Source organism: Vipera ursinii (genome assembly GCF_947247035.1).
Source record: "Vipera ursinii genome assembly, chromosome: 3".
NCBI classification, from domain to species: domain Eukaryota; kingdom Metazoa; phylum Chordata; class Lepidosauria; order Squamata; family Viperidae; genus Vipera; species Vipera ursinii.
Genome location: NC_139516.1, coordinates 33,343,460 through 33,368,735, shown reverse-complemented (window position 1 = coordinate 33,368,735; position 25,276 = coordinate 33,343,460). Strand labels below are relative to the sequence as shown.

The following is a 25,276-nucleotide window of genomic DNA, read 5'->3' as shown; positions in this document are numbered from 1 at the left end:
TATATATATATATATATATATATATATATATATATATATATATATATATATATATATATATATATGTGTGTGTGTGTGTGTGTGTGTGTGTGTGTGTGTGTATATATATATATATATATATATATATATATATATATATATATATATATATATATATAGAGAGAGAGAGAGAGAGAGAGAGAGAGAGAGAGAGAGAGAGAGAGAGAGAGAGAGAGAGAACAATACCAGATAGATGGCTTTCCTATTTAAAAAAACACACATAATTGTAAATTATGACAGAACTGTTCTATTCTTGCTGTAATGTTTAGCACAGTTCATCCTGAACTTTCCATAAGTATTGAAGCACCCAGTGCTGATTGTTCTTGGTGAGTTGCTGCTTGTTAACTGGAAGTCTACAGAAGGAAGCTACCTCATGCCAGAGGCACTAGGGTACTAGATATGTAACACTTATGCCCACTGAATTCAGTTTCCACTTTGCTTTAGTTATTTAGGGAAGGAAAAACTTAGCTGGAAGTGCCCAAGGACTCCTGGGAGTGCCTTTTGCCCATACTGCTGACAATGTCCTGTACCACATAAAGGGAAGGATACTGATACATAGTAAGCCAGCAGCATGGTAGGAGGCCTCTTTTAGTAAAACACTAATAGCATTGGAATAATATATGATAGAAGTACTGCATACATACAGCCTCAAACACTAAGTCTAGGTCTGTTGCCCCACTTCCACATTCAAAGAATGAAACTTATCGATTGCCTCCTCTGAAAAAAAAAAGCAGAAAAGCTCTGGTGGAAAAATAGGGGGTTGTTTCCAACTTTCACAACTGGTGAATCGATGTAGATGAATTCAGTTCTAAGATAAGGGATTTTGACTCACTAAGTTCTGGAGGTTCATTCCTGGACAGAAGTGTAGACTCAGATGGAGACCAAAGCTTTGGGATTAAGGTGATTTCAAAATTAGAGCATGACTGAACTACTAGAATTATGTTTTTACATTTCTTTTTACCTTTTTGTCTAAATTCCGAGCTTCAACATCAATAGAAACAACTCTGGTATCTTTAATCTCTTCTGCACAAATCTGCAGGTTGAAGGAAATGTTTTAGTAATCTTGGAAGACACCCTATTATTGTAAAATATTTATTTAAAAATTAAGTTTGATAAAAAAAAATATAAACCACAATGATTACATCGTATTAGGTTAACTGAAGGGAAAAATGCTTGAGATATATTAAACTCTAGAAGAAACAGATGTCTAACTTAACCCATATATTCACAACAAATTATAACTGAATTTTCCTTTTACCGTAATAGTGCCTTTTCCTGCAGGCTTTCCTTTCTTCAACATTAAAGGCTGAACAAGTATTTTACTTGATACAACCTAAAATATAAATAACATACATTATTCAGATTATACACGAAAAATATGAAAATGTGCCTAATAATTATTTATATTGTAAAAGTCTGAATCATTAATCCTAATAAAAGATTACACTGCATGGTTATTTTATAAGAAAGCGCTTCTTGGGGTCCCTAGTGGGAGGTATGAGTAACTTAGAAGGACAGTCACATTTTTTATTTAAAACACTTATTTAGGCTGGGACAGTCAACATGGGAGAACTGTCAAAATTAACTCTTGGCTGTGTTCATTTTAATTGTGCAAGCTAGTAACTGGTACTACAAAATTTGAGGACCTCTGTGACATATAAATTTAAATCTTCTTGTTAAAATAAGTGGTGTATTTCTTAGCTGACTCCAATTAAATAATTTGACTTATTCATGGGAGATATATCCAAATACATTTAGCACTTTAGCAGTTTTGTGGCATAGCAAATTTTGGATGGATCCTTCATGGATTACTGCCTTGTCGTGGCGAAGGGGCTTGCGTAATTCAATGAAGCTATGAGCTATGCCGTGCAGGGCCACCCAAGACGGACAGGTCATAGCCGAGAGTTCTGACAAAACGTGATCCACTGGAGAAGGAAATGGCAACCCACTCCAGTATCTTTGCCATGAAAACCCTATGGACAGTACCAAAAGGCAAAACGATATGACGCTGGAAGATGAGCCCCTCAGGTCGGAAGGCGTCCAATATGCTACTGGGGAAGAGCAGAGGGCTAGTACTAGTAGCGCCAGAAAGAATGAAGCGACTGGGCCAAAGCCGAAAGGACGCTCAGCTGTGGATGTGTCTGGTGGTGAAAGGAAAGTCCGATGCTGTAAAGATTTTTTCTCCATAGGAACCTGGAATGTAAGATCCATGAATCAAGGAAAGCTGGACGTGGTCAAACAAGAGATGACAAGACTGAACATCGACATCTTAGGTATCAGCGAACTAAAATGGACAGGAATGGGTGAATTTAATTCAGATGACCATCAGGTATACTACTGCGGGCAAGAATCCCTCAGAAGAAATGGAGTAGCCTTCATAGTCAATAAAAGAGTAGGAAAAGCAATACTGGGATACAATCCTCAAAATGACAGAATGATCTCAGTTCGAATCCAAGGCAAACCATTCAATATCACAGTAGTCCAAGTCTATGCCCCAACCACCAGTGCTGAAGAGGATGAAATTGACCAGTTCTATGAAGCCCTACAGCACCTTATAGAACTAACACCAAAAATGATGTCCTTATCATCATGGGGGATTGGAATGCTAAAGTAGGAAGCCAAAAGATAACTGGAATAACAGGCAAGTTTGGCCTTGGAGTACAAAATGAAGCAGGGCACAGGCTGATAGAATTTTGTCAAGAGAATACGATGGTCATAGCAAACACTCTTTTCCAACAACCCAAGAGACGGCTCTACACATGGACATCACCAGACGGTCAACACAGAAATCAGATTGACTATATGCTCTGCAGCCAAAGATGGAGAAGCTCTATACAGTCAGTAAAAACAAGACCAGGAGCTGACTGTGGCTCAGATCATGAGCTTCTCCTTGCAAAGTTTAAGCTTAAACTGAAGAAAGTAGGGAAAAGCACTAGGCCACTCAGGTATGAATTAAATCATATCCCTGTTGAATATACAGTAGAGGTGACAAATAGATTTAAGGAATTAGATCTGATAGACAGAGTGCCTGAAGAACTATGGACAGAGGTTCGCGACATTGTACAACAGGTAGCAACCAAAACCATCCCAAAGAAAAAGAAATGCAAGAAAGCAAAATGGCTGTCTGAGGAAGCTTTGCAAATAGCTGAGGAAAGGAGGGAAGCAAAAGGCAAGGGAGAAAAACATAGATATGCCCAATTGAATGCAGAATTCCAGAGAATAGCTAGAAGAGATAAGAATGCCTTCTTAAATGAACAGTGCAAAGAAATAGAAGAAAACAATAGAATAGGGAGGACCAGAGATCTTTTCAAGAAAATTGGAGAGATGAAGGGAACGTTTAATGCAAAAATGGGCATGATAAAGGACCAAAATGGCAGGGACCTAACAGAGGCAGAAGAGATTAAGAAGAGGTGGCAAAATTACACAGAAGAACTATACAAGAATGAGCTTAATGTCCCAGATAATCACAATGAGTTGGTCACTGACCTCGAGCCAGACATCCTAGAATGTGAAGTGAAGTGGGCCTTAGAAAAGCTGAGCAACAACAAAGCTAGTGGAGGTGACAGTATTCCAGCTGAGCTATTCAAAATCTTAAAAGACAGTGCAGTAAAAGTGCTACACTCAATTTGCCAGCAAATTTGGAAAACTCAACAGTGGCCACAGGATTGGAAAAGATCAGTTTACATTCCAATTCCAAAGAAAGGCAGTGCCAAAGAATGTTCAAACTATCGCACCATTGCACTCATTTCTCATGCTAGTAAAGTCATGCTTAAAATCCTACAAGCTAGACTTCAGCAGTATGTGGATCGAGAACTACCAGAAGTACAGGCAGGATTTCGAAGAGGCAGAGGAACTAATGATCAAATTGCCAACATACGCTGGATCATGGAGAAAGCTAGGGAGTTCCAGAAAAACATCTACTTCTGCTTCATTGACTATGCTAAAGCCTTTGATTGTGTGGATCATAACAAACTGTGGCAAGTTCTTAAAGAGATGGGAGTACCAGACCATCTTATTTGTCTCTTGAGAAACCTATATGCGGGTTAAGAAGCAACAGTGAGAACTGGACACGGAACCACTGATTGGTTCAAAATTGGGAAAGGAGTCCGGCAAGGCTGTATACTGTCACCCTGCCTATTTAACTTATATACAGAGCACATCATGAGAAAGGCAGGGCTAGATGAATCAAAAGTTGGAATTAAGATTGCCGGAAGAAATATCAACAACCTAAGATACGCAGATGATACCACTCTAATGGCAGAAAGTGAAGAAGAACTAAAGAGCCTCTTGTTGCGGGTGAAGGAGAGTGCAAAACTTGGGTTGAAACTTAACATTAAGAAAACCAAGATCATGGCATCTGGCCCTCTCAATTCCTGGCAAATAGATGGGGAAGAAATGGAGGTAGTGACAGATTTTATTTTCCTGGGCTCCAAGATCACTGCAGATGGGGACTGTAGCCAAGAAATTAAAAGACGCTTGCTCCTGGGGAGGAAAGCCATGGCAAATCTAGACAGCACACTAAAAAGCAGAGACATCACCCTGTCAACAAAAGTGCGTATAGTCAAGGCTATGGTCTTCCCAGTTGCAATGTATGGCAGTGAAAGTTGGACCATAAGAAAGGCTGAGCGCCAAAGAATTGAGGCCTTTGAACTATGGTGCTGGAGAAGACTCCTGCGAGTCCCTTGGACTGCAAGGCGATCAAACCGGTCAGTCCTAGAGGAGATAAACCCTGACTGCTCTTTAGAAGGCCAGATCCTGAAGCTAAAACTCAAATACTTTGGCCACCTAATGAGAAGGAAGGACTCACTGGAGAAGAGCCTAATGCTGGGAAAGATCGAGGGCAATAGAAGAAGGGGACGACAGAGAATGAGGTGGCTGGATGGAGTCACTGAAGCTGTAGGCGTGAGCTTAAATGGACTCCAGAAGATGGTAGAGGACAGGAAGGCCTGGAGGAACATTGTCCATAGGGTCGCGATGGGTCGGACACGACTTCGCAGCTAACAACAACAACAACAACAACAAATTTTGGGAATTTTTTGAGATCAAATAATTTTTACTTATAAAATTACTCTTCTTATGAATGCAATCCTCCAGGTGAAATAGAGAAATAATTGGCTGTACAGTTGTTTAAGGATTCTGGCAGACAGCATCCAAGAAACCCAGGAAACCTCCTTCCTCTCAACAAGAATAACAAAACAGAAGAACAGTAATTTGCTATCTCTTTTTTAACTTAAACTACAGCTTCCGAACATTAATATCTCCTTTCATTTATTCACTACCAAAAAGAATCTAAAACTTTACTTAACATTTTATATAGTAATGATCATAGTTGTTTACAGTACCTGACCCAGGGTGCATTCAGCACCTCCAAGATAATCATCATCACTTAAGTCATATGACTTATTATCAATATCATATATACCAAATTTCAGCTTTTGAACTTTCTCAAAATAATAATCAATTAGCAGCTTTTTCGAAAATTGAGGATTCTGGCAATTCTTTATTTTTTCAGTTCGATCCAACTAGGACAACAAAAAGAAAGAAAAAGGTCTGCTTAACGCACAATGCAGTGTGAACAAAATAGATTCATATATAGCATTTCCCCCAGGCTTCATTTCACTTTGGGAGATCAGTAGTATGAGGCAAGTTGACATCCAAGGAAGCTTCTCTGCTTTTTTTCTAAGCAAAAATGTGCAGAAAAACATGATGCTCTTCTTCTATACATAATTAGAAAGCATACCTCACCAGCAATAATGAATACTCTGGATTTTTATACACCACTCACCCCCAAACCTTTAATCTTTAGGTGAAAATGGCATTTTATATAATCAAATTAACAGAACTATGTGTAACTATATTGGGCCATTATAAAAACTTATGCTATGGAACAGAAATATTTTGAATAGGACCAACTTGTGATTGAACAAAATGCTGAGTTTTCCTATTCTATTTCAAGGTAAAAAAGATAAAGGAGTCCCTGCAAATTTTACTCTGCTAGTCATTGGCTGACTGTAGGGGGCAGTGCTCATCTCCATTTCAAAACCATTGATCCAGTGCTGTCTGAAGACATTTCCATGGTCATGTGGCCAGCAGGACATCACAAAATGCTGTTACCTTCCCACTGAAGTGGTACCTATTCATCTACTCGCATTTGCAAGCTTTCAAACTGTTAGGTTGGCAGGAGCTGGGGCGAGGACGGGAGCTCACCCCATCATGTGGTGCTTGGGTCTCGAACCTGGGCTGCTGGCTTTCCAGCTGACAAGCCCACCACCCCACCCCATTCTATTTCAAACAAGATATTAAATAAATGTTTGAATATATATGAATATAAAAGAAAAAAAGAAAAAAAAACATAAAAAAATAGTATCTGAGATATTGTGTCCAGTATTTTTCTACAAAATGCTGAGAAAGGTAAAAGGAAAGCAAAAAAGTACAACCAGTAGCAAGGTGAATGGATTCTATTAAAACTTACTTCGGTATACAGTTAGGTTTGAGAAGATCTAAACAGCCTGGCTAGGGTCAGATCACCCTGGAGAAGGTTTATTTATGTGATTGCTAAAAATCAAGTTCTTGCAACATGCTATATCCAAATGCAGCTTCAAATAATTAAAAGGAATTAATTACCAATACTTTCAATATTACAAAGAAAATGTATTTTATCTGTAGACAGATAAAGCCACTGTGTATGCATTCCAAAAAATGAGTAAGAGTTCCTTTCTCATTACAGTCTATTTCTTTTTCCCATTTCAAACTATTCAATAACAGGAAGCAAAATTATTTAATAATAAATACATTTTAAAATTCAATGGGTTATGCTAAATAACTAAAAATTGAATGTACTAATAAAAATCATTTTGAGATCATTTAATTGTGTTTATGGTTTTTTATGGGAACTGAAATTCAGTGGATTTACCATAAAATTTGCCAAAAATAATTCCTTGGAATTGTTTCCACTGAAGTTAATTTAATCATATTTAAAACCAATCTATATCAAAAAGCTTTACCTACATCTAGTAATTTTATTACCATCAAAAATTCCTTACTTCAGTCCACTGATCACCACCAACATTTTGAAGCAAGACACACAGAGGATCAGATTTTGAGCCAACATCCTTATCAATCAGGTTGTCACAGGAAATGGACAGTTCCACCTTGGTCAGGCAGTGAGCCATCTATAAAAAGATTGAAAACAAAATAATGAATAGTCATTAAATGATAAATTCAGTATACTATATATATGGAATCTAGATTGATTTATATATCAATATATCTGCTGATAGTGTTCTTCGTTAGTTCTATATTGGTTTCTTATTGTTGCTATTCTTTTAGCATTTAAACCAATCAAAGAATGGAACACAAATGTTAACAAAGCTGAATGAATTTGGCTGAATACCAACCAAGTCTTTTTCACCACAACGTATTTATACTATTATGAAAACAATCATGCAGTAACAATATTTAGCAAGATACCTAATCTGTTGTTTAATATTGTTTCATACTATTCCTTTAAAACAATACAAAACAGTAGATTCCACTTACATTTACTTTTTTAAGTCACAGAAAAAGATAAAAAGTTCAGAGAACAAAACTCCTAAGTTTTTCTTCCTAATGTAAATAATTTCCAAAGCAAAAGAGAACTAAACGATAGCAACCATGTCAGCAGTCCCATATAACGCCAAAAAAATACTCACTGCTGCAGAGTGCCAAATGTATAATTATATCAATAATGAATGATATGTTATAATCTATTGAGTTTCTGTTGTTACAGTTCTGTTACTCCACTCCCAGATTCTCAAAATACTGATAGAACATCAGTTTCAGACACACTAGACTGGGTAAACCAGTATAAAGCAGACTGCCTCTTGAATACATGGACACCAAAAATATAAAGGCAAGTATGCTTTGTCTACATTGAGTCCTAAATCTGAACAAACACAGAACGGATAATATCAAACAGTTTCTGCATACTTAAAAAAATAGAAATTTCAGCAATTCAAATATGAATATATACAGCTAGATATTCTTTTCAGTTGGAGAGACAGACAACAGTAGTCTCCAAATAAAAACTGTGTAACACATTGTCACACATGTTTTGTTGGTGGCATTTCAATTGTTATTTACAATAACCTTATATTGACAAATAACTGAAAAAAGCATTTAAAAAGTTAAGTTTATCACTTACTTTGAAAATACATATTTAATTTTAAAAATCCTATTGCTAGATAATTGTGCACTTCAATGTCTAATACAATAACAGCAAAAACCAAAGAATTTAGAAAACTGATTTGATATCTGTAAACTATGCAAGCATCCCATTCCTCTCTAACGCAAGAAAAAAATTTAAGCCAATGAATATTATTTTCAAACACTAAAGCATCGAACTACACTTACATGCACACAGTGGTAGATATGAACATTCAACTGCTTTATGTACTTCCCAAAGAACAGTGTGAACGGTAAACTTAAATATCAACCAGTTTATATAACAGAGCGTGAACTAACATGCTAACAATACTTTGTACTAGCATGAAGAAAAAATATTTGTTTTCTTAGGCAGTGCAAAATCATATTGCAGTGGAAGTCAGAGCAAACAAGAAACACCCTGTCACATCCAGAAATTTAAAATTCAGCAGTTTTAAGATTTAGCTTTGCAAATTAAAAGCTCGTTATTTTAATGCATGGTTTCCCCCTATAGTTCAGTCAGTCTACTTCTTTTTGCCAATTGGGTACATTCCTACTCTGCCACTTTCCACCATTTCATTGGATGCTAGTTTACTAATCCATTGCCAATGTTAAATTATGATATTTGGCTATTCTGTCCTCCTTACACATTTTTAATTTTTTCCCCCTTTTCTGTGAATTCTCTTCTCTCTAATCATTTTCTTTGACCTTTGCTTTGAGTTCATTGCCTATTTCTGTCCTACCTTCAGTCAACTTTCTCTTGTGACTGCTGATTATAACTAATTGTCACACAGGAGGCTACCATTGTTAGTGGTACTTGCTGCTTACATGAGAACCTCTGAGGACAGTATGACTTTTTACCTAGGACAGTGGCCCCCAACCTTTTGGACACCAGGGACCAGTTCTGTGGAGACAGATTTTTCCCCAGATCAGAGGGGGCGTGGTTTCTCATGCTGCCTGCGTATCGCAAATGGGGCTTCACTTGTTTGCACGGCCCAGATGCTGGCATGCTGCGGACCCATGCTGGTGCACGGACCAGAGGTTGGGAACCCGTAACTTAGATAGTTAGCATCTGGGGCAGAGTTCAACCTGTTTCTTTCCCTGGTTTTTGAGTCACATCATTATCAACTCACTTTTGGATGTTATTCACTAAAAGCATCAATGGAATGGATCCCACTTCTTGTTGCATAGTCAACAACAAATAACAAGATAGGGACCAAAAATGAAAAACAAAACAAAACCCAGCTGCTGGGTAGATCTGCCCCTAGACTTAGTTCCCTAGAATCACCATATGACACCACTGCATTCATAGTCTGCAACGTTTTGACTGTAACCAAGCTAGTACTGTATTCCTATAAAGAAATTCAACTGTCAGCATTTCTTGCTGCAGGCTTTGTTTCCTGAGCAACCATAATGTCCATGAACATTCTATGCTGAATCAGTTTATTTATCAAAAGCTTTGCTGCCACAAACATGATGTAATTCAGATCAAACCAGATAAACATTAATTTATGACAGTAATTATCAGACATGCAAATATGGAAAAACAAGACTGAAGAAAGGGCAGCAGCAATCAGTGGAATACACATTTCCTCCATACTTACAAGCAAGCACTGTTGTTATTTACTGAGTAACAAATTTCTAACAGTAGAGTCTTTGTTGCTTTTTGAGCTTTAGTTGCTTGTTTGTAGATGTTTCATTACTAGATTAGGTAATATCTTCAGTGCTAGAAGGGAGTGGGGTTTACTCTCCCTTCTAGCACCGAAGATGTTACCTAGTCTGCTAGTGAAACATCTGCAATCGAACAACCAAGCTGAGAGCAACAAGGACTTCAGAACAACCTTGAGTTACATATATTCATGTCAAATGAAACTTCTGACATTCTTTTATGGACTGCTGTGCATTCCTAATTCTCTCTATCCACACTATGAAATCAATAACATATGTTTACATTTACAACAACGCATATATTATAGTATTACCCTACAATAGTGTGGTAACATCATCAAGTCCATGATTATTGTTTCTTGCAATAGAATTTGCTACATATTGAGAATGGAGGAAGCTATAGCATTAATAGGGATGACACTTGAACATGAGAAAAAGAAAAGCAAAGATCAGGCAGGATGCTAAAAGTGAGAGAAACAGAGTAACATAAGGGAGGCATTGACGAAGCAGAAAACACAATAATCAGTGCTGGCTTTTTATTTGAAAGGATCCTTTCATTGCTCTCCCACCTCATCTGTATCAATGTGTTTACCTGCAATTGCAATGCTGCTGACTTGACACTGATACTTTAATTTATGGCACCATTTGTCCAAAAGCATTTGTCAAGAGAACACAGGAAATTAAGATATTGAAAGTAAATCACCTGGTAGTTTTGTCAAAGTGATCTTGCAAATACGGAACATCATGGTAAGGCCTACAAAATGTGTATACCTCTGCATCCCAGTATGTATATATCTGAACCACGGAAAAACAAATATTAGATGGAACATTGTTATAAAATCACATCATATTGAAAAGGTGAAAAACTCACTCAAGCAAAGCTTGACTTCTGGGGGCCGCATAGATGCAAAATGTAGTTTTCTTTGGTAACTATACAGAAGTGGCTTGCCACTGCCTTCTGGAAAATTTGCTCAGTTTCTTAGGCTAGTCCCAAGGTTTCCCAATAGTCTTTCCATTCAAATATTAATCAGTACTGAGTTGGGGGGGGGGGTTCAGTTCAGGAAAGATCAACTAGATGGTATATTAATTTATTCGGTAGGTCTCAAAGCCCAATGGCTCAACTTACATTTTACAGTATTTACATTTCTGAGGAAATGTTATCCTGCACCTCCTGATGGGAGTAGATTGAGTGATGTTTGCCTCATGTTCAACTAACCAGTTAAAATACTCACCATCATCCTTTCAGGAAACATTTGTCTTTGGGATTATCAATACTGCCAACCACTCCTATTTTGATTTTAAGGGATGGGAAAGGAGGTGTATATTTAAGCTTCTAATGGGCCCATCCTTACCAAAATGTTTTTCATTTGCCCTGTTAATATAATATTCTCCAACCTGAACATCTCTAGATGTAATCCTGGACACTCCAAGAGCAGTTCAAGATATTTTGAAAAAGTAAAGTTGAAAAAGATTTTACTAATATGCTAATCAGAATATGCAACATTACTCCAAGAGAGATTTAAGTAAATGAGCAAGCAAATGAGAAGCTGTTTTGGCCTGGCTGCTCCTATACATGTAAACTGCAAACAGTATAAAGAGAACTAAAGAAATATAAAAGCCTGCATAAAGTTATATGATTTTACACATTTCACGACACAGAGAGATTTACTCTGGATGTGTGAAGAGTTTACATTCAAGGCAGTTACTGTAAAAGTTATGGCATCTAAAACCTACTTCATCATCGTCATTCAGTTGTGTCCAACACCCACCCCCTCGCCACCTTATGGATCAGCATTCTCCATGCCTCTCTGTCTTGCATCACCTCCTTCAGATCCACCATGGTCATTCCCAAAGCTATTTACATTTGACCATGATTCAAATAGTTCAAAATAAGTTCTCTAAGCTATGCATTGCATGGAATCTGTGTATTCACATTAATTCCTGAAGACTGACATACATGTGACCTTCAGTGTGCCTTAGAAAGATTAAAATTCAGAAGACACCTCATCTTCTCGTTTCCTATAGCCTCATGCTTTGATTTTGTGCATCATCATCACTACAAACATTAACATCTCATTTTGTACCTACACCTTGACCATAATGGAGCCCAGAATTTCCATCATAAGTCATGATAGTGATAAGCCAAGGCATCAATAGGAGTGGACCTAATTTTAAAACTTTTGCAGTGGTCATTAATGAATCAATAATTCCTATGAGTGTTCTTTGCTGCAAATCAGCCCAAAATTGCAAAAGAATTGCATTCACATGACCAAGGAACATTGCAACTGGCTACAAAAATGAATTAGTTGCCAAGAGTCCAAAATGTGGAGTGGGGGTGTGCAGCCATCGGAACTCCAAAACTGGATCACAATTAGTTTTTTTTGGGGGGGAATATAACTTTGAATGGCCACTAAGCAACTGGTAATTAACCAAGAACTACCTGTATTCATGTAAATATACAAGGCTTAACGGGACCACTAAGTATGTGTGCAACTGGAGCATCACAACCAATCCTATACCTATCTGTAAAAAAATTCCTATTGCATCCAGTATCTCTCAGATAAAAATGCACAGAATTGTAACTTAAATCACTTATTTTTATGCTGCCACATCCTCTAGACATCATCTCCCACTACCATGCTATTCTAACCCTTAAAACTCTCAAATGTGTTTTTAAAAAAAGCCACATAAGCTAGAACATGAATACTACTACTAGACTACAGGGATGTCACATATTGTTTCCCAGAAATATAGGGATAAGATTGAACTACTTCTTGGGGATGACATAATTTATGTTCAGCCACAGGACCATCCCAATAATCCAGGGCAAAACATTAGGATTTGATTTATATAATGTTTAGGAACTCAATGCGGAAAAAGTATGTGTATAGAAAATAGTATCTGAACTAGAAAAAAAATGACTGTAATCATTTAGATTGGGTATTCCATTGCCAAGTCACAATTACATTAATATTCTGCTTTCTCAATAGTTTTCTAGGGATAATAATCATTTGGATTATTTGCATGATTAGTATACACATCCCTGTAGTTGGCATTGCTTTTCATTATAGTCATGATTGTAGCTTCATCAATTATATACTGGAAAACCGAGCAGACTACTTGGTGCTCCCAAACAGACTCCAAAACAATTATGCAAAATAACCTGTTGTTTCATGTTGTAACTTGAATTTTAGAAGAGGTTTTTTTTTAATATTAAACCTTTTTAAGATAGTAGGCTGCAATCTCTTAATTCATGCTTGATCTGGTCAGATCTTCCTTCCTCCCGCCCACCCACCCACAAGTGATATAAACACAATTACATCACATATGTTTTGAGATATGCTCTTCAGTACTATGTTGGAAAGTCTGGTGTGAATGGAAAGTAATTTCAGATATTTGAAGAGGTATTCCCTATGAGTAATAAATTAGCAGGGTGGGTCAAATGCTGAGCTAAAAAAAATTTCTTGTGAATAAAATGATTCTATTTTATAGGGGAATAAGGACACAAAGAGTTTTCTGATCAGTAGTTTAAAAACTAAGTTCTTTTTTATATTTAAGAATATCACTGTCTCCCATAATTATGTTTCTAGCCACTATTTCTAAGTTTCGATCAATTAATAGAAAGAAGAAAAATGATTGAAAAAAGGAAATTTGACACAGGAAACCACAATTTTGTGCAAGAAAAATAAGCACTGTTCCGTTATGGCATGCTATTCTATACAGCAACTATGGAACAGATTCTTTCTTAGCTCATAGGTACAGGACAGTTTTAATACAAAGAAATGGGCAAATTGTCAGTTCCCTATTCTATATTGAAACTCCACACGATATATTATTACAATGTGATTAGGGTTTTCCAAATGAATCTTAAGAGTTTGTTAATTGTATGAAGACTAGATTATTTCTATACAAGGAGCTTGAGACTTCTGCAGATGGGATTGCAGTTATATAATACATTATCACGAAAATAGGATGATAAATTGTTGATGACAGAATAAACCAATATATTTTTAAAACATCCTTAAAAGTTTGTAAGTTTTAAAATTTAGAAATATGGGCAGACTCCATCATCACACAAGCAACAAGCTATTTCTGCACCCACGGTCTTTCCGGTATTATCTAGACATATATAGTTTAAGCAGTAGGATGTTTCCTGAACAGGAGATAGAAAAAAATGTTTACACTTTTTTCCCATCCTGTGCTGCTATCATACAAATGACACATATTGGAAAAGGTGCATTCTATAAAGTTTGGGATCCCCAACATGGCAGTTGCAATCAAGACTTATTCCTCAGTGTACAGTATATCAAGCCCCTGCTTCACTTTGAGTTATATTTTAAGCAAAAGTAAAAATGAAGTTGGCATACTATACTGCAAAGCAAAACTCCAGTATTCATTTTTCTTTAAAAATGTTTTTGAATTTCACGCTGCATCCTGTTAATTCAAAAATGACTGGCTGCAAATATACTCACCTGTCAGGGGGAAAGAAACCCTGGGATTTATCAGCAGATACTGGGAGTCAAAAAAGGCAGGAGAGTCTATAATGAATGTATAATAAATTGGTATTTCATTACCAGCAACAGCACTGTTAGCCATTTGGGGCAGTCAAGTCTACCATGACCGCAATTTCTTGACTGCTAAAACTTGTTTTCAGAAAACAAATAAGCCCATTTATTGGAGGGCTTGGCTATAATTTATGTTAGAATAGCACATATTTATGGAATTTAACCAACATACTTAAAAATGTTGGAAAGTACTAAGTAATCAATGCATTAGGCAATTTGTATGACCATTTCTAACTGTTCCGCTTTTCTTAATTACAAAAATCTTAAGGGTACTTGGCTATATTCCCCATATAGTTTTACGTACTTATTTGAACCCAAGATTTAAATCCTTATTTGCATCTGGAAGAGATCTAGTGAATTGAAGATGTCTCTAGAAAAAGTGAATATGACATGGGAAAGACCAAGGAACTGGTGAGTAGACCAGTTCCTTGGAACCTTTCTGGAAAAGGAGAGGACAGACTCCATAAGTAGACTTCAAGGCAACAGATTTCCATGAGTTTGAACACTGGGAGACTAAGACAGGGGTGTCAAACTGCCGGCCCACGGGCCGGAGCATCACGGAGAAACCGCACCCATCCCATTTTCGGCAATGGGAAAAAGTTCCGATATGTCGTGCGACATCACATGACATCGCGAGTTTGACATGCCTGGACTAAGAGATCAGCTACCCTGCTCACAACCATGACTGTGCCTTTTGAAGGATAGTAAGTTTCCTAGTCTCATCTTCTATAGGTAATTCTTGAATTACAATTATAATTTAGTGATTGTTCAAAGTTACAGCATACTGAAAAAGTGACATGACCAGTTTTCACCTTTATGACCGTCGCAGCATCCCCATGGACAATCAAAATTTGGGTGCTTCACAACCGGCATGTATTAATGACAGTTGTACTGTCCCAGGTCATGTGATCACCATTTGTAACCTTCCTGGCCAGCTTCCAACAAGCAATCAGGGAAGCCAGATTTACTTAATGCATGATTCACTTAATAACTGCAGTGATTTCCTTAACAATCATAAAATGGGACAAAACTGTCTTGCTTAGCAACAGAAATGTTGGGCTCTGTTGTGATTGTAAGTCAAGGACTACCTTTAATCGTTTTACAACACTATTAACCATCGTAAAATTATTTAAGGCCTTCAAAATGACATTTGAAAAGTAATTGGATGAGATTACCTTCAACTCTGAACAAAAGAAAGAATTATAAGATTAACAATTAAAGAATTTGAAATAAATGGGGGAAAAGATTTTGGATTAAGGGTCAGATAAATTGGGAATACTGAATTTTACATATGTTTTTGAAATTAATTATAAAAAATAATTTATTCTGGCTATTCTAGCTATTGTGAATTACAACGAAAATAAGTTATTTTATTATTTTTGAAACTGGACACTGGAGGAGACTAAAGATTCTAAGCAGAAGGGGGAAAAAAGTCTTTTCTTGATGTCTGTTAATACTGGGATTTACAAAATGACACAAAATGTTGTAAGACTAAAAACATTACAGGAGATTTTTGAAGAATGAAGCCAGAACTTAGTAACAACAATATCAACAATGTCAGCAATGATATCTGCTTCTATGGACAGACTATGTCCAAAATATGTTAATGAAGGAATGACTGATGTGGAATAAATTTATCTGGCAACACAGAATAAGTACCAAAAACTACAAATGACAGGTCAATGGGTGTTTGAAACTTACGCTATAAAAAGGTCTTTTAGTTACCATGTTCTAAACTATCTCAACTTTTTGTATTCTGACATATTAAGCAAAGAATCTTTTGGGAGCCCTGTGTTTTTGTTCAGCTCTGTTTAATATTTACTATATATATTTGTGTATAAGGCCATCTGCAGATAAGCGAACCCTCAAATTTTTAACCAAAATGCCATGAAAAATGAGCCACCCATGGATAAGCTACAACATGAAAACATTTTTCATGGTTTTTTTCATAAAATTTCAAGGGTCAGTTTATCCATGGATGGGCTTACCTACAAGCATAGATACTGATACTTCTAAAAAAGTATAGTACTGCTATATATATTTGCTGATAAGCTCATTCATGGAAAAGCAAAACTGACTTTTGGGGGCATTATTTTGGTACCAAAAATTCTCAGCTTATCCACACACACATAGTAGGTTGGTTGTATTAAGTGAATAAAATGTATTAAGGGGATAAAATGTATGAAACTTCAGTTCCTTTAAACCTTTTTGAGGGTTTAGTTACATATAAATACAGTAATGCTACTGAATTGCTTCACCTCAGAAATGGTGATATTTTCTGAAATAAGTGCATTGCTTCCAATGAATTTAACAAATCCAGCATACTTGGTAATTCTTTCTCATCTGTTGTTCATTACATTAATCAGAAATTTCATTGTCTTTATTCAACTTCATTTGATTTTTAAAATGTTGGTTTATATATAAAATGTATTTCCTGTATTGCATTTATTTTCCAAAATTAAAAAGCAGGAAAGGTATAGTAATTCCAAGTTTCCTATACATTCATGTATCATCAGAATATAAGATCTATCAATGAGATTATTACCCACATTGATATAACAGTGAAAACGCTTACTTATCTCAAGATACTTCAATCCATAATTTTATTTTACAGAAATTTGAGTCTTTAAACAAATTTCCAGTATATGAGATGTATAAAATATGGACAGCAGCCTTATTTTGCAAAACAAGGCACTATTGTAGATTCTCTCCAGTATACCTGAGTGAAACTGCCATGATATAAGTAACTTCCAAATAAATTTACAACAGATATTGTTGGATTTCTCAGAGATATGAAAAATGGAATATTTACATTAACTGGATTCTGTTCAAGCCTTTCCTTAACTACACCCTATTGTAGGATTTCTTTTAGATCAACCAGGTTAACTGCCACCTGCTGGGCATCCTACAATTAATATTTCTTACTAAACTCCTTATGCCTTTTCTCAATTCTGATTTTCAATTAGATTTCTAAAAATGACCAGTTTTACTTCTCACATAATTTACAGCAAATCCAGTTATGTATTTGTAATGAATTTAATATTTTATATTTTTCCCTTGATAACTTTAGAATTTTAATTTGTCTAGCTGTTACTAATACATAGTAACATCAAGAACACACTGTAAATAGTGAGATAATTAAACTTCCATCATTGTGCTCTTACATGGTGTGTGCATGTGTATGTTATATTTAAATATCCTTCACTTGCTTGTGTTGGAAAGAGACTGGCTGAGCCACAGGGAGGAGTCAAGCAGGGAATTAGTCTAGAATTGTTACACAAGCACAAAGGGAGGTCCATTTCTTCCCATCCCCCAAATGCTGTTGAATCTTATGTAGTTTGATTCAGGTGCAGGCCGCAAGTCAGGGAGATTCCTGTGAAATAGGCATGAACAATAAAATTACTAACCAAACTCTTCACATGTGGATCTGGTTGTTTGCACCTAACATTTGGTTACATTTATGTGTTTTATTTGAAAGATTTACATAGGGTACTGTTATTCTTCTGATCTTTCAAACTTTTTTTATTTTCTGTTATTCCCAAACTTTTATAGGACAAGTATGGAACATATTACATTTTTACATGTTACATATGTAGCTCTATAATTAATTTATAGTTTAATAATTAATTTTAATATAATTAGAGTTGTGTAATTAATATTAGGTAATTACATATCTCCAAGAGAATGGGGCAGGGAAGATATTAAGATATTCCCCATGTAAAAAACTATTCTACATAAGATACATTAATATACACTGCTATAAATCCACTTTTATTATCTAGTAATATTTAACTTGTTTTCTATATTGGAGATAAGTCTTCATTTAAAAATAAGCATCTATTACTGTATTGTAAAATTTAATATATGAGATTGTTAAGTGAGGATCTTGACTGCAGCCAAGCATTAGCCATTTAGCTTGGCATTATTTTTGGATAATAAAACCAAAAGCCTGCACTGAATATATGCATATCTCAGCTGAATTTGGAAAGAAACAGGTCTGTTTATTTCACTAAGACAACTATAATGCTTGTGCAATGTTCCAAAACTCATCAATTCTACATTTTTATTCTCCACAAACAAGGAATGCAGCAGTATACTAGAATGAAGGCAACAAAATTGAGAACTGGAAACAGTATTAACATTACAAAATTGTCAACAGTATTAGAGAATAGTTTTATTTTTTTTTATTGAAAAGTTTTAACATACATTTTTCCTTTAAAAATCCCCCCTTCCCCCTCCCTCCTCCCCCCCTACCTCTCCCCCCCTCCCCCCCTCCCCCCCCGACTTCCCAGAGCTAAATACAAGGTATATATATAAAAAGCAATCATAAACAATCATATACTAACAACTATAAACTCTAAAATCCATCACTCTCTAGCTTATATAGGATAAAACAAGCCTTAGTAATATTGAATATGTATAAAAAGAAACTAAAATAAAAAAAGAAGAAAAAAAACGAAAGAAGACTTATTCAAATGCTACATAAAACTTCTTAACCCTATACTTGTTCTGGATAAACTCAATCCATTTTCTCCATTCCATAATATAGCGTTCTTGCGAATGATCTTTCAAATAGGCCGAAATCTTCGCCATCTCTGCCAGGTCAGAAACCTTTAAAGTCCACTCTTCTATGGTCGGCAGTTCCTCTTTCTTCCAATATTGACCTATCAAAAGTCTTGCTGCCGTGATTAAATTCAGCATCAACTTGGTGTCCACAACTGTAGCGTCTGTAATTATTCCCAACAAAAAAAGTTGCGGACAAAACTTTATCCTCTGTTTAAAAATCTTCTGCATATTCCACCAAACTTTTATCCAATAAGCCTTAACCTTCTTACATGTCCACCATATGTGAAAATATGTTGCATCTTCATCGCCGCACCTCCAACATTTAGGCTGATAATTCGGATACATACTTGCAAGCTTTTTAGGATCTAAATGCCATCTATAAAACATTTTGTAAAAGTTCTCTCTTAAATTTTGAGCTTGTGTAAATTTTACATTCCTCACCCAAATCTTTTCCCACATGTCCATTGTGATAACTTCCTGAATGTTTTGGGCCCATTTTATCATACAATCCTTAACAAGCTCTGTTTCTGAGTCAATCTCTATCAATGCAAGATATATCCGTTTGATATGTGCTGGACCCTGATTTCTAACTTGCTTTATCAAATTTTCATCAGTCATTGTAAAACCATTTTTCTGGTCTTCTTTCCACCTGGCCCGTAACTGAATATATTGAAACCAGTTTTGAACAACCTTCTCTTCTCGCAAGAGGCTATATGATTTCAAACACCAGACATTTCTTTCCAAACTTAGGATCTCCTTGTACGTAGTCACATCATGTTTGAAGCCAGCATGTATATTTTCTATTGCGTGTTTTGGAATTGCCCACAATGGTATCTTGCAACCCAACTTATGTCTGTACTTCTTCCAAACTCTCAGCAATGCCTGTCTTAAAATATGCATCCTAAACACATTGTCTACCTTCTTATCATACAACAAATATGCATGCCAGCCAGACAACAAATCATGGCCCTCAAGATTTAATAACCTCCCTTGTGTCAAATTAATCCAATCACTTATTCCTACTAATGCAGCAGCTTCATAATATAGTTTAAAATTGGGCAATTTAAGGCCACCTCTCTCACGAGTATCCTGCATAATCTTAAGTTTAACTCGTGGCTTTTTCCCTGCCCAGACAAATTTATTGATACCTCGCTGCCATTCCTCCAAATTAGAATCTTTCTTAAGAATCGGTATCATTTGAAATAAAAATAAAAATTTAGGCAGGATATTCATTTTTACTGCTGCAATCCGTCCCAGCAAAGACAATTGCAATTTTTCCCCAACTCTCCAATTCTTTTTGAATTTTCCCCCATAATTTTTCATAATTATTTTTATATAGCTTTGTATTAGAGGGCGACAAAATCACCCCCAAATATTTAACCCTTTTAACAATCTCAAATCCAGTTAATCCTTCTAAAAGAGCCTTTTGCGAGACTGTCATATTTCTGGCCAAAATTTTGGTTTTCTGTGTATTAACTTTAAATCCAGAAACCTTCCCATATTGTGTTATTATCTCCATCAGGTCCACAACAGAGTTCTCTGGCTGGGTCACTGTAACAACCAGGTCATCTGCGAATGCTCTCAATCTGTAATTCTGATCTCCAATTTGTATCCCCTTAATTTTTTCCGAATTCCGAATTTTAACCAATAATATCTCTAATGTTAACACAAATAACAAGGGCGATAACGGACACCCCTGCCTTGTGCCCTTCTCAATGTTACATGCTTCTGTCAAGCTATTATTAACTATAATTCGGGCAGTTTGTTTTTGATATAATGCCCTAATCGGTTGTAAAAATTTTTTCCCAAAATCCATTTTATCTAAAACTTTCAACAAAAATTTCCAATTCAATTGATCAAAAGCTTTTTCAGCATCTAAAAAAATTAGCGCCGCAGAGATCTGGTTGTTCCTTTCCAAAAACTCTAACACATCAACTATATGCCTCACATTATTTTTCATTTGCCTACCACTAATAAACCCCGTTTAATCCCCATGAATCACCTGTTGCAGAACCCTCATCAGTCTATTAGCCAAAACCTTAGCAAATATCTTGTAATCTGTATTTAAAAGTGATATCGGTCTATAATTTTTAACTTGAGTAGCATCTTGGTCTTCCTTCGGAATCAAAGAAATAAAAGCTGTTCTCCAAGACGGTGGCACCTTTCCACCCCTCTGGATTGTCTGGAACAGTTCCTTTAACGGTTTTATCATCTCTAATTGTAAATTTTTGTAATAGGCCGCAGTCAAGCCATCCGTACCTGGTGCTTTATCCACCTTCAATTCCTTAATTGCTGTGAGAATTTCTTCTTCTGTAATCAGTTGATTAATCCCCTCTTTTTGTACTTGCGTAAGAACCGGGATGCTAGCATTCTCCAAATATATATCAATATCTTTTTCATTAATTTCCTCTTTAGCATATAATTTCGAATAGAAATCCACAAAAGCATCCTTAATAAGGTTCTGTTGAAACACAACCCTTCCTTTGTACTCAATCTTATCTATATTAGAAGCCCTTTGTTTTTTCCTCAATCTATAAGCTAATCATCTGCCTGGTTTATTGGCGTTGCAAAAAGTGTTATGCCTAGCAAACCGCAGATTGGTCGCCACTTGATCAGCCATTAGTTTATCAAATTGTCCTCTTAACAGTCTAATAGCCTCCTTGGTCTTCACATCCTCTGAGTTCAAGATCAAAGCCTTTTCTTTTTCCTTTATTTCATTCTCCAGTTCTTTCCTTCTAGTTTCCACTGCACGTCTATGTTTATTATTCATATATATCAACACCCGTCTCATATAGGCCTTGCTAGCATCCCAAACCATATCCATAGAGGTACCCTTATTCATGTTAATCTCAAAAAAATCCTTCATCCGCTGTTTGCATTCTTCCACATTTCTCTGATTTCTAAACAAATTCTCATTTACGCGCCACGAGCGCCTGTCTCTTTTCTCCTTATCAATCTCTAACCAAACTGGACTGTGATCAGAGATAGTTCTTGCACATATCTTCACCTTTTTAGTCCTCAAAAAAAAAATCATTGGTCAGCAAAATAAAATCAATCCTCGAAAAAGATTGATGTCTATCAAAATAAAAAGTATAATCCTTCTCCTGCAAATGTCTCTCACGCCAAATATCTCGCAATTCCAGGTCATCCTTCATTTCAAAAAAAGATTTAGGCAATCTAGCATGACTTGGAATGCGCTTGAAAACTCCAGCCTTGTCCAACTGTACATCCAAAACACCGGGCTTCCGGTGGCTGCGCAGCGCCGGAGGCAGCCTTCCCGGGCTGCCCGCGGCTCAGCTGTGTGTTTTTTCACCCGAAACAGCACCGATCAGCTGTTCGGGCGAATTTGAAGCCCCCTCCTCGGGAGAAGAGGAGGGGGTGAGGCCCCAGGTAGGGGTCGAGTTCTCCGGGGCCGCCTGAGCTTGGAGCTTGGGCGGCTGAAGGATTGAACTCCCCCGAAGCCTGGGTTGCTCCCAGCTGGCCAGCGTCTCTGCTCCGGACTTCTTGGAGCAGAGCCAGGCGTCTGCGACCACCCCTGCCTGAAGAAAGGACTATGGATTAAAAGGAGCAGGCAGAGCGGTACAAGAGGAAAAGGTGAAGAGGATTATTTTATTATACTCTCGAGCTTGATGGACTTTTTAAACTTTAAGTGAAAGTGCGTCACAATTGAAAAGTAAAAGATGGCGGCTAAACCTCCCCCTAAAACTCTTCGGAGTGGTGGATCTTCTCCGGTGCAACAATCATCATTACAGGCGTTGCACCCTCCTGATGTACTGACACCGAAGGACTTACGAGATGCTCTGGATAAACATGCCCAGGTACTTTTGGAATCAATTAATCAATCAATGGGTGATAAATTTGCACAGATGGAGGAGAAATTGGAGAAACTGGAGGAGAGAATGGAAGAGAGGATGGAACAGAAGTTCAGCGTGATGAAGGTAGACATTTTGTCTTCAGTGCATAAAGTGGCGGAATGTGTGGAAGATTTAGATGAAAAAGTGGATGATTTGACCCAAAAGAATGCAATATTAGAAGTTAAAGTACGGGAGAATGAAAATTTAAGAGATAAAATGGAAAGGGAGTTAAGCCTTGCTCAATATTACCAGATGCAGTTTGCTGTTAGAATCAGAGGTTTAAAAGAGAATATTAAGGAAGATTTAAAGCTGCTGGTTTCTGAGGCTCTCGAAGTGGTATTGAACCAGCCAGCATCTGAAATAAGAGCAGCTATGGATAAAGTGTTCCGTGTGAATTCATGGATTGCCAGACAGAGAAAGTTGCCTAGAGATGTGGTGGTTTACTTTGCAAAAAGAGAAATTAGAGATGAAGTTATACAAGCTGCCTATGATGCTAAAGTTGTGATTGCTGATCAAGAAGTCTTGGTTTTAAAAGAAATTCCTCCAAAGATTTTAAGGAGAAGGAAGGACTTTACATTTCTTGTGCAAGAGCTCAAGCAACGAGATATAAGGTTCAGATGGGAGATTCCAGACGGGCTGATGGTGATGTATGAAGGTAAAAGGTATCGCCTGATTACTGTGAAGCAAGCGCGTGATTTCTACAATAATGTTTTAAAAGCAACCCCATTAACACTTCTGGAAGCTGCAAAGGGATCTGGAGAAGGAGAACATCAAGAGGATGAAACAGAGGAAAATGGTGCTGGAGGAGATCAAGCTATAACTTCTTTGGATGATCCTAGAGAGCAAAGGGTAACGTGTGCTGCTTTAAAACGAGCAAAGAAAATAAAAGAACAAGACCAGCAAAAGTCTTCAGAATCTTCACAACGTACTCATAGCCAAGCAGTGGGAGGAGCACGGCCTAAAGAAGATAGTCCTATCAAAGCTGTGCTCCAAGAGCTTTGGGAGGATATGCATGGCAACTAAATTCCTAACTTGGAACGTTAATGGACTAAATTCACCACAGAAGAGGAAGAAAGTTTTTCAATATTTAAAACAATTTAAGATAGATGTTATATGTTTGCAAGAAACGCATATTAGAGTTTTGGATCAAAAGTATTTATTGAATTCGAGGTTGGGTACGCAATTTGTTGCTTCTGCAGAGAACAAGAAAAATGGAGTGGTTGTTTATGTTAAAAGTGCCTTAACAGCAGACTTAATTGAAGCAGATAAGCATGGAAGATATGTTATGATTGAGCTGCTGTTAGAAGGTAAAAAGACGCTTCTAGTTGGATTATATGCACCTAATCAACAAGAAGATGACTTTTTTAGTTTACTTCACACAAAGCTTACCCAGTTGGATTATAAATCTTTTATTTTTATGGGGGACTGGAATGGTGTTTGAGAATACAGTTTTATTGAACATATATGCCAATGTGGGTCCAAAGACATTTATCTAATCCACACCTTCACTGAATTGAACAAGAGAAGCCTTACAACTTTGAATTTCCAATAATAACTGTTTGATAGCTAAGAATTAGATGATGCCAAAATATCTGATATTATTTATTTCTGGCTTATTTCTTCCCACCTAGGAAATGAAACTTTATCGCCCTTAATATCTCATTTTAAACAAGACAGTAAATATATTTTGAACTAAAATAAATGAAAGCTCTTCACCGAGTTGTGGATACTAAGTGGAACACAGGACCTAAAGATACAATACAGCTGCTGTAATTTTTTCCTGAGCAAAACACAAAACTATTTGATAAGTTTTCCCTTGTTATGACACTCTAGCTGTAGGTTAAATAATAAATACTGTGAAAAATGTAAAAAAAAGCTATCTTCCCTGCAATTACATGTAAATTATTCATTCACTGTGAAAAGGCTATATATATTGAATATGCATTTCTGGATATTTGAGAACCTTGTCCATTTTTCTCCATCCTAATCTCCTGCAATAATGTTATTTTTTGCAAAGCATGTATAAAAAATAGCCTTTAAAAAGTATAAACAGGACATCACCAAATAAAAGTTCTTGACAAAGAGCTATTTTGCATTTTGATGTTCCCCTAAAAGAGTTTATAAACTGCACATACAAGGTCATAATATATATTGGAACACATACTTTTGCATTAGTCAAGATATTCTGCACCCCATTAAGACTATCAACAAAGAATGCTTTCTAGACACATTCTACATGAGAAATATCTTCAATAAACATCAATATGTTGTTTCTGGGCGTCAATGACATCTTCAGCTTCCACTTGTGAAGGTGAGTATATCCACTTCCATTATTTCTGAAGAAAATGACTGGTGTTCAATTTAGATTCATGTTGAATATTTACTATTTAAAAGCTCAAAGAA

The 25,276-nt window shown here is 36.4% G+C and overlaps 1 protein-coding gene across 7 annotated transcripts in view; it reads right to left on the bottom strand.

Moving 5' to 3' along the window:
• CPNE1 (copine 1) overlaps positions 1 to 25,276 on the bottom strand; it is a 73,559-nt gene that overhangs the window by 26,535 nt on the left and 21,748 nt on the right. For 5 of the 7 annotated variants that reach the window (XM_083359562.1, XM_083359563.1, XM_083359564.1 and 2 more), the window contains 4 exons: positions 7,083 to 7,211; positions 5,382 to 5,561; positions 1,298 to 1,372; positions 1,001 to 1,072 (listed from right to left, as the gene is read on the bottom strand). In XM_083359562.1, the coding sequence (XP_083215688.1) occupies positions 1,001 to 1,072; positions 1,298 to 1,372; positions 5,382 to 5,561; positions 7,083 to 7,211 (456 nt within the window). Of the gene's footprint in view, positions 1 to 1,000; positions 1,073 to 1,297; positions 1,373 to 5,381; positions 5,562 to 7,065; positions 7,212 to 10,591; positions 10,664 to 25,276 lie in introns of those variants that run through there. The other 2 variants (XM_083359565.1, XM_083359567.1) reach the window with 2 other exon arrangements.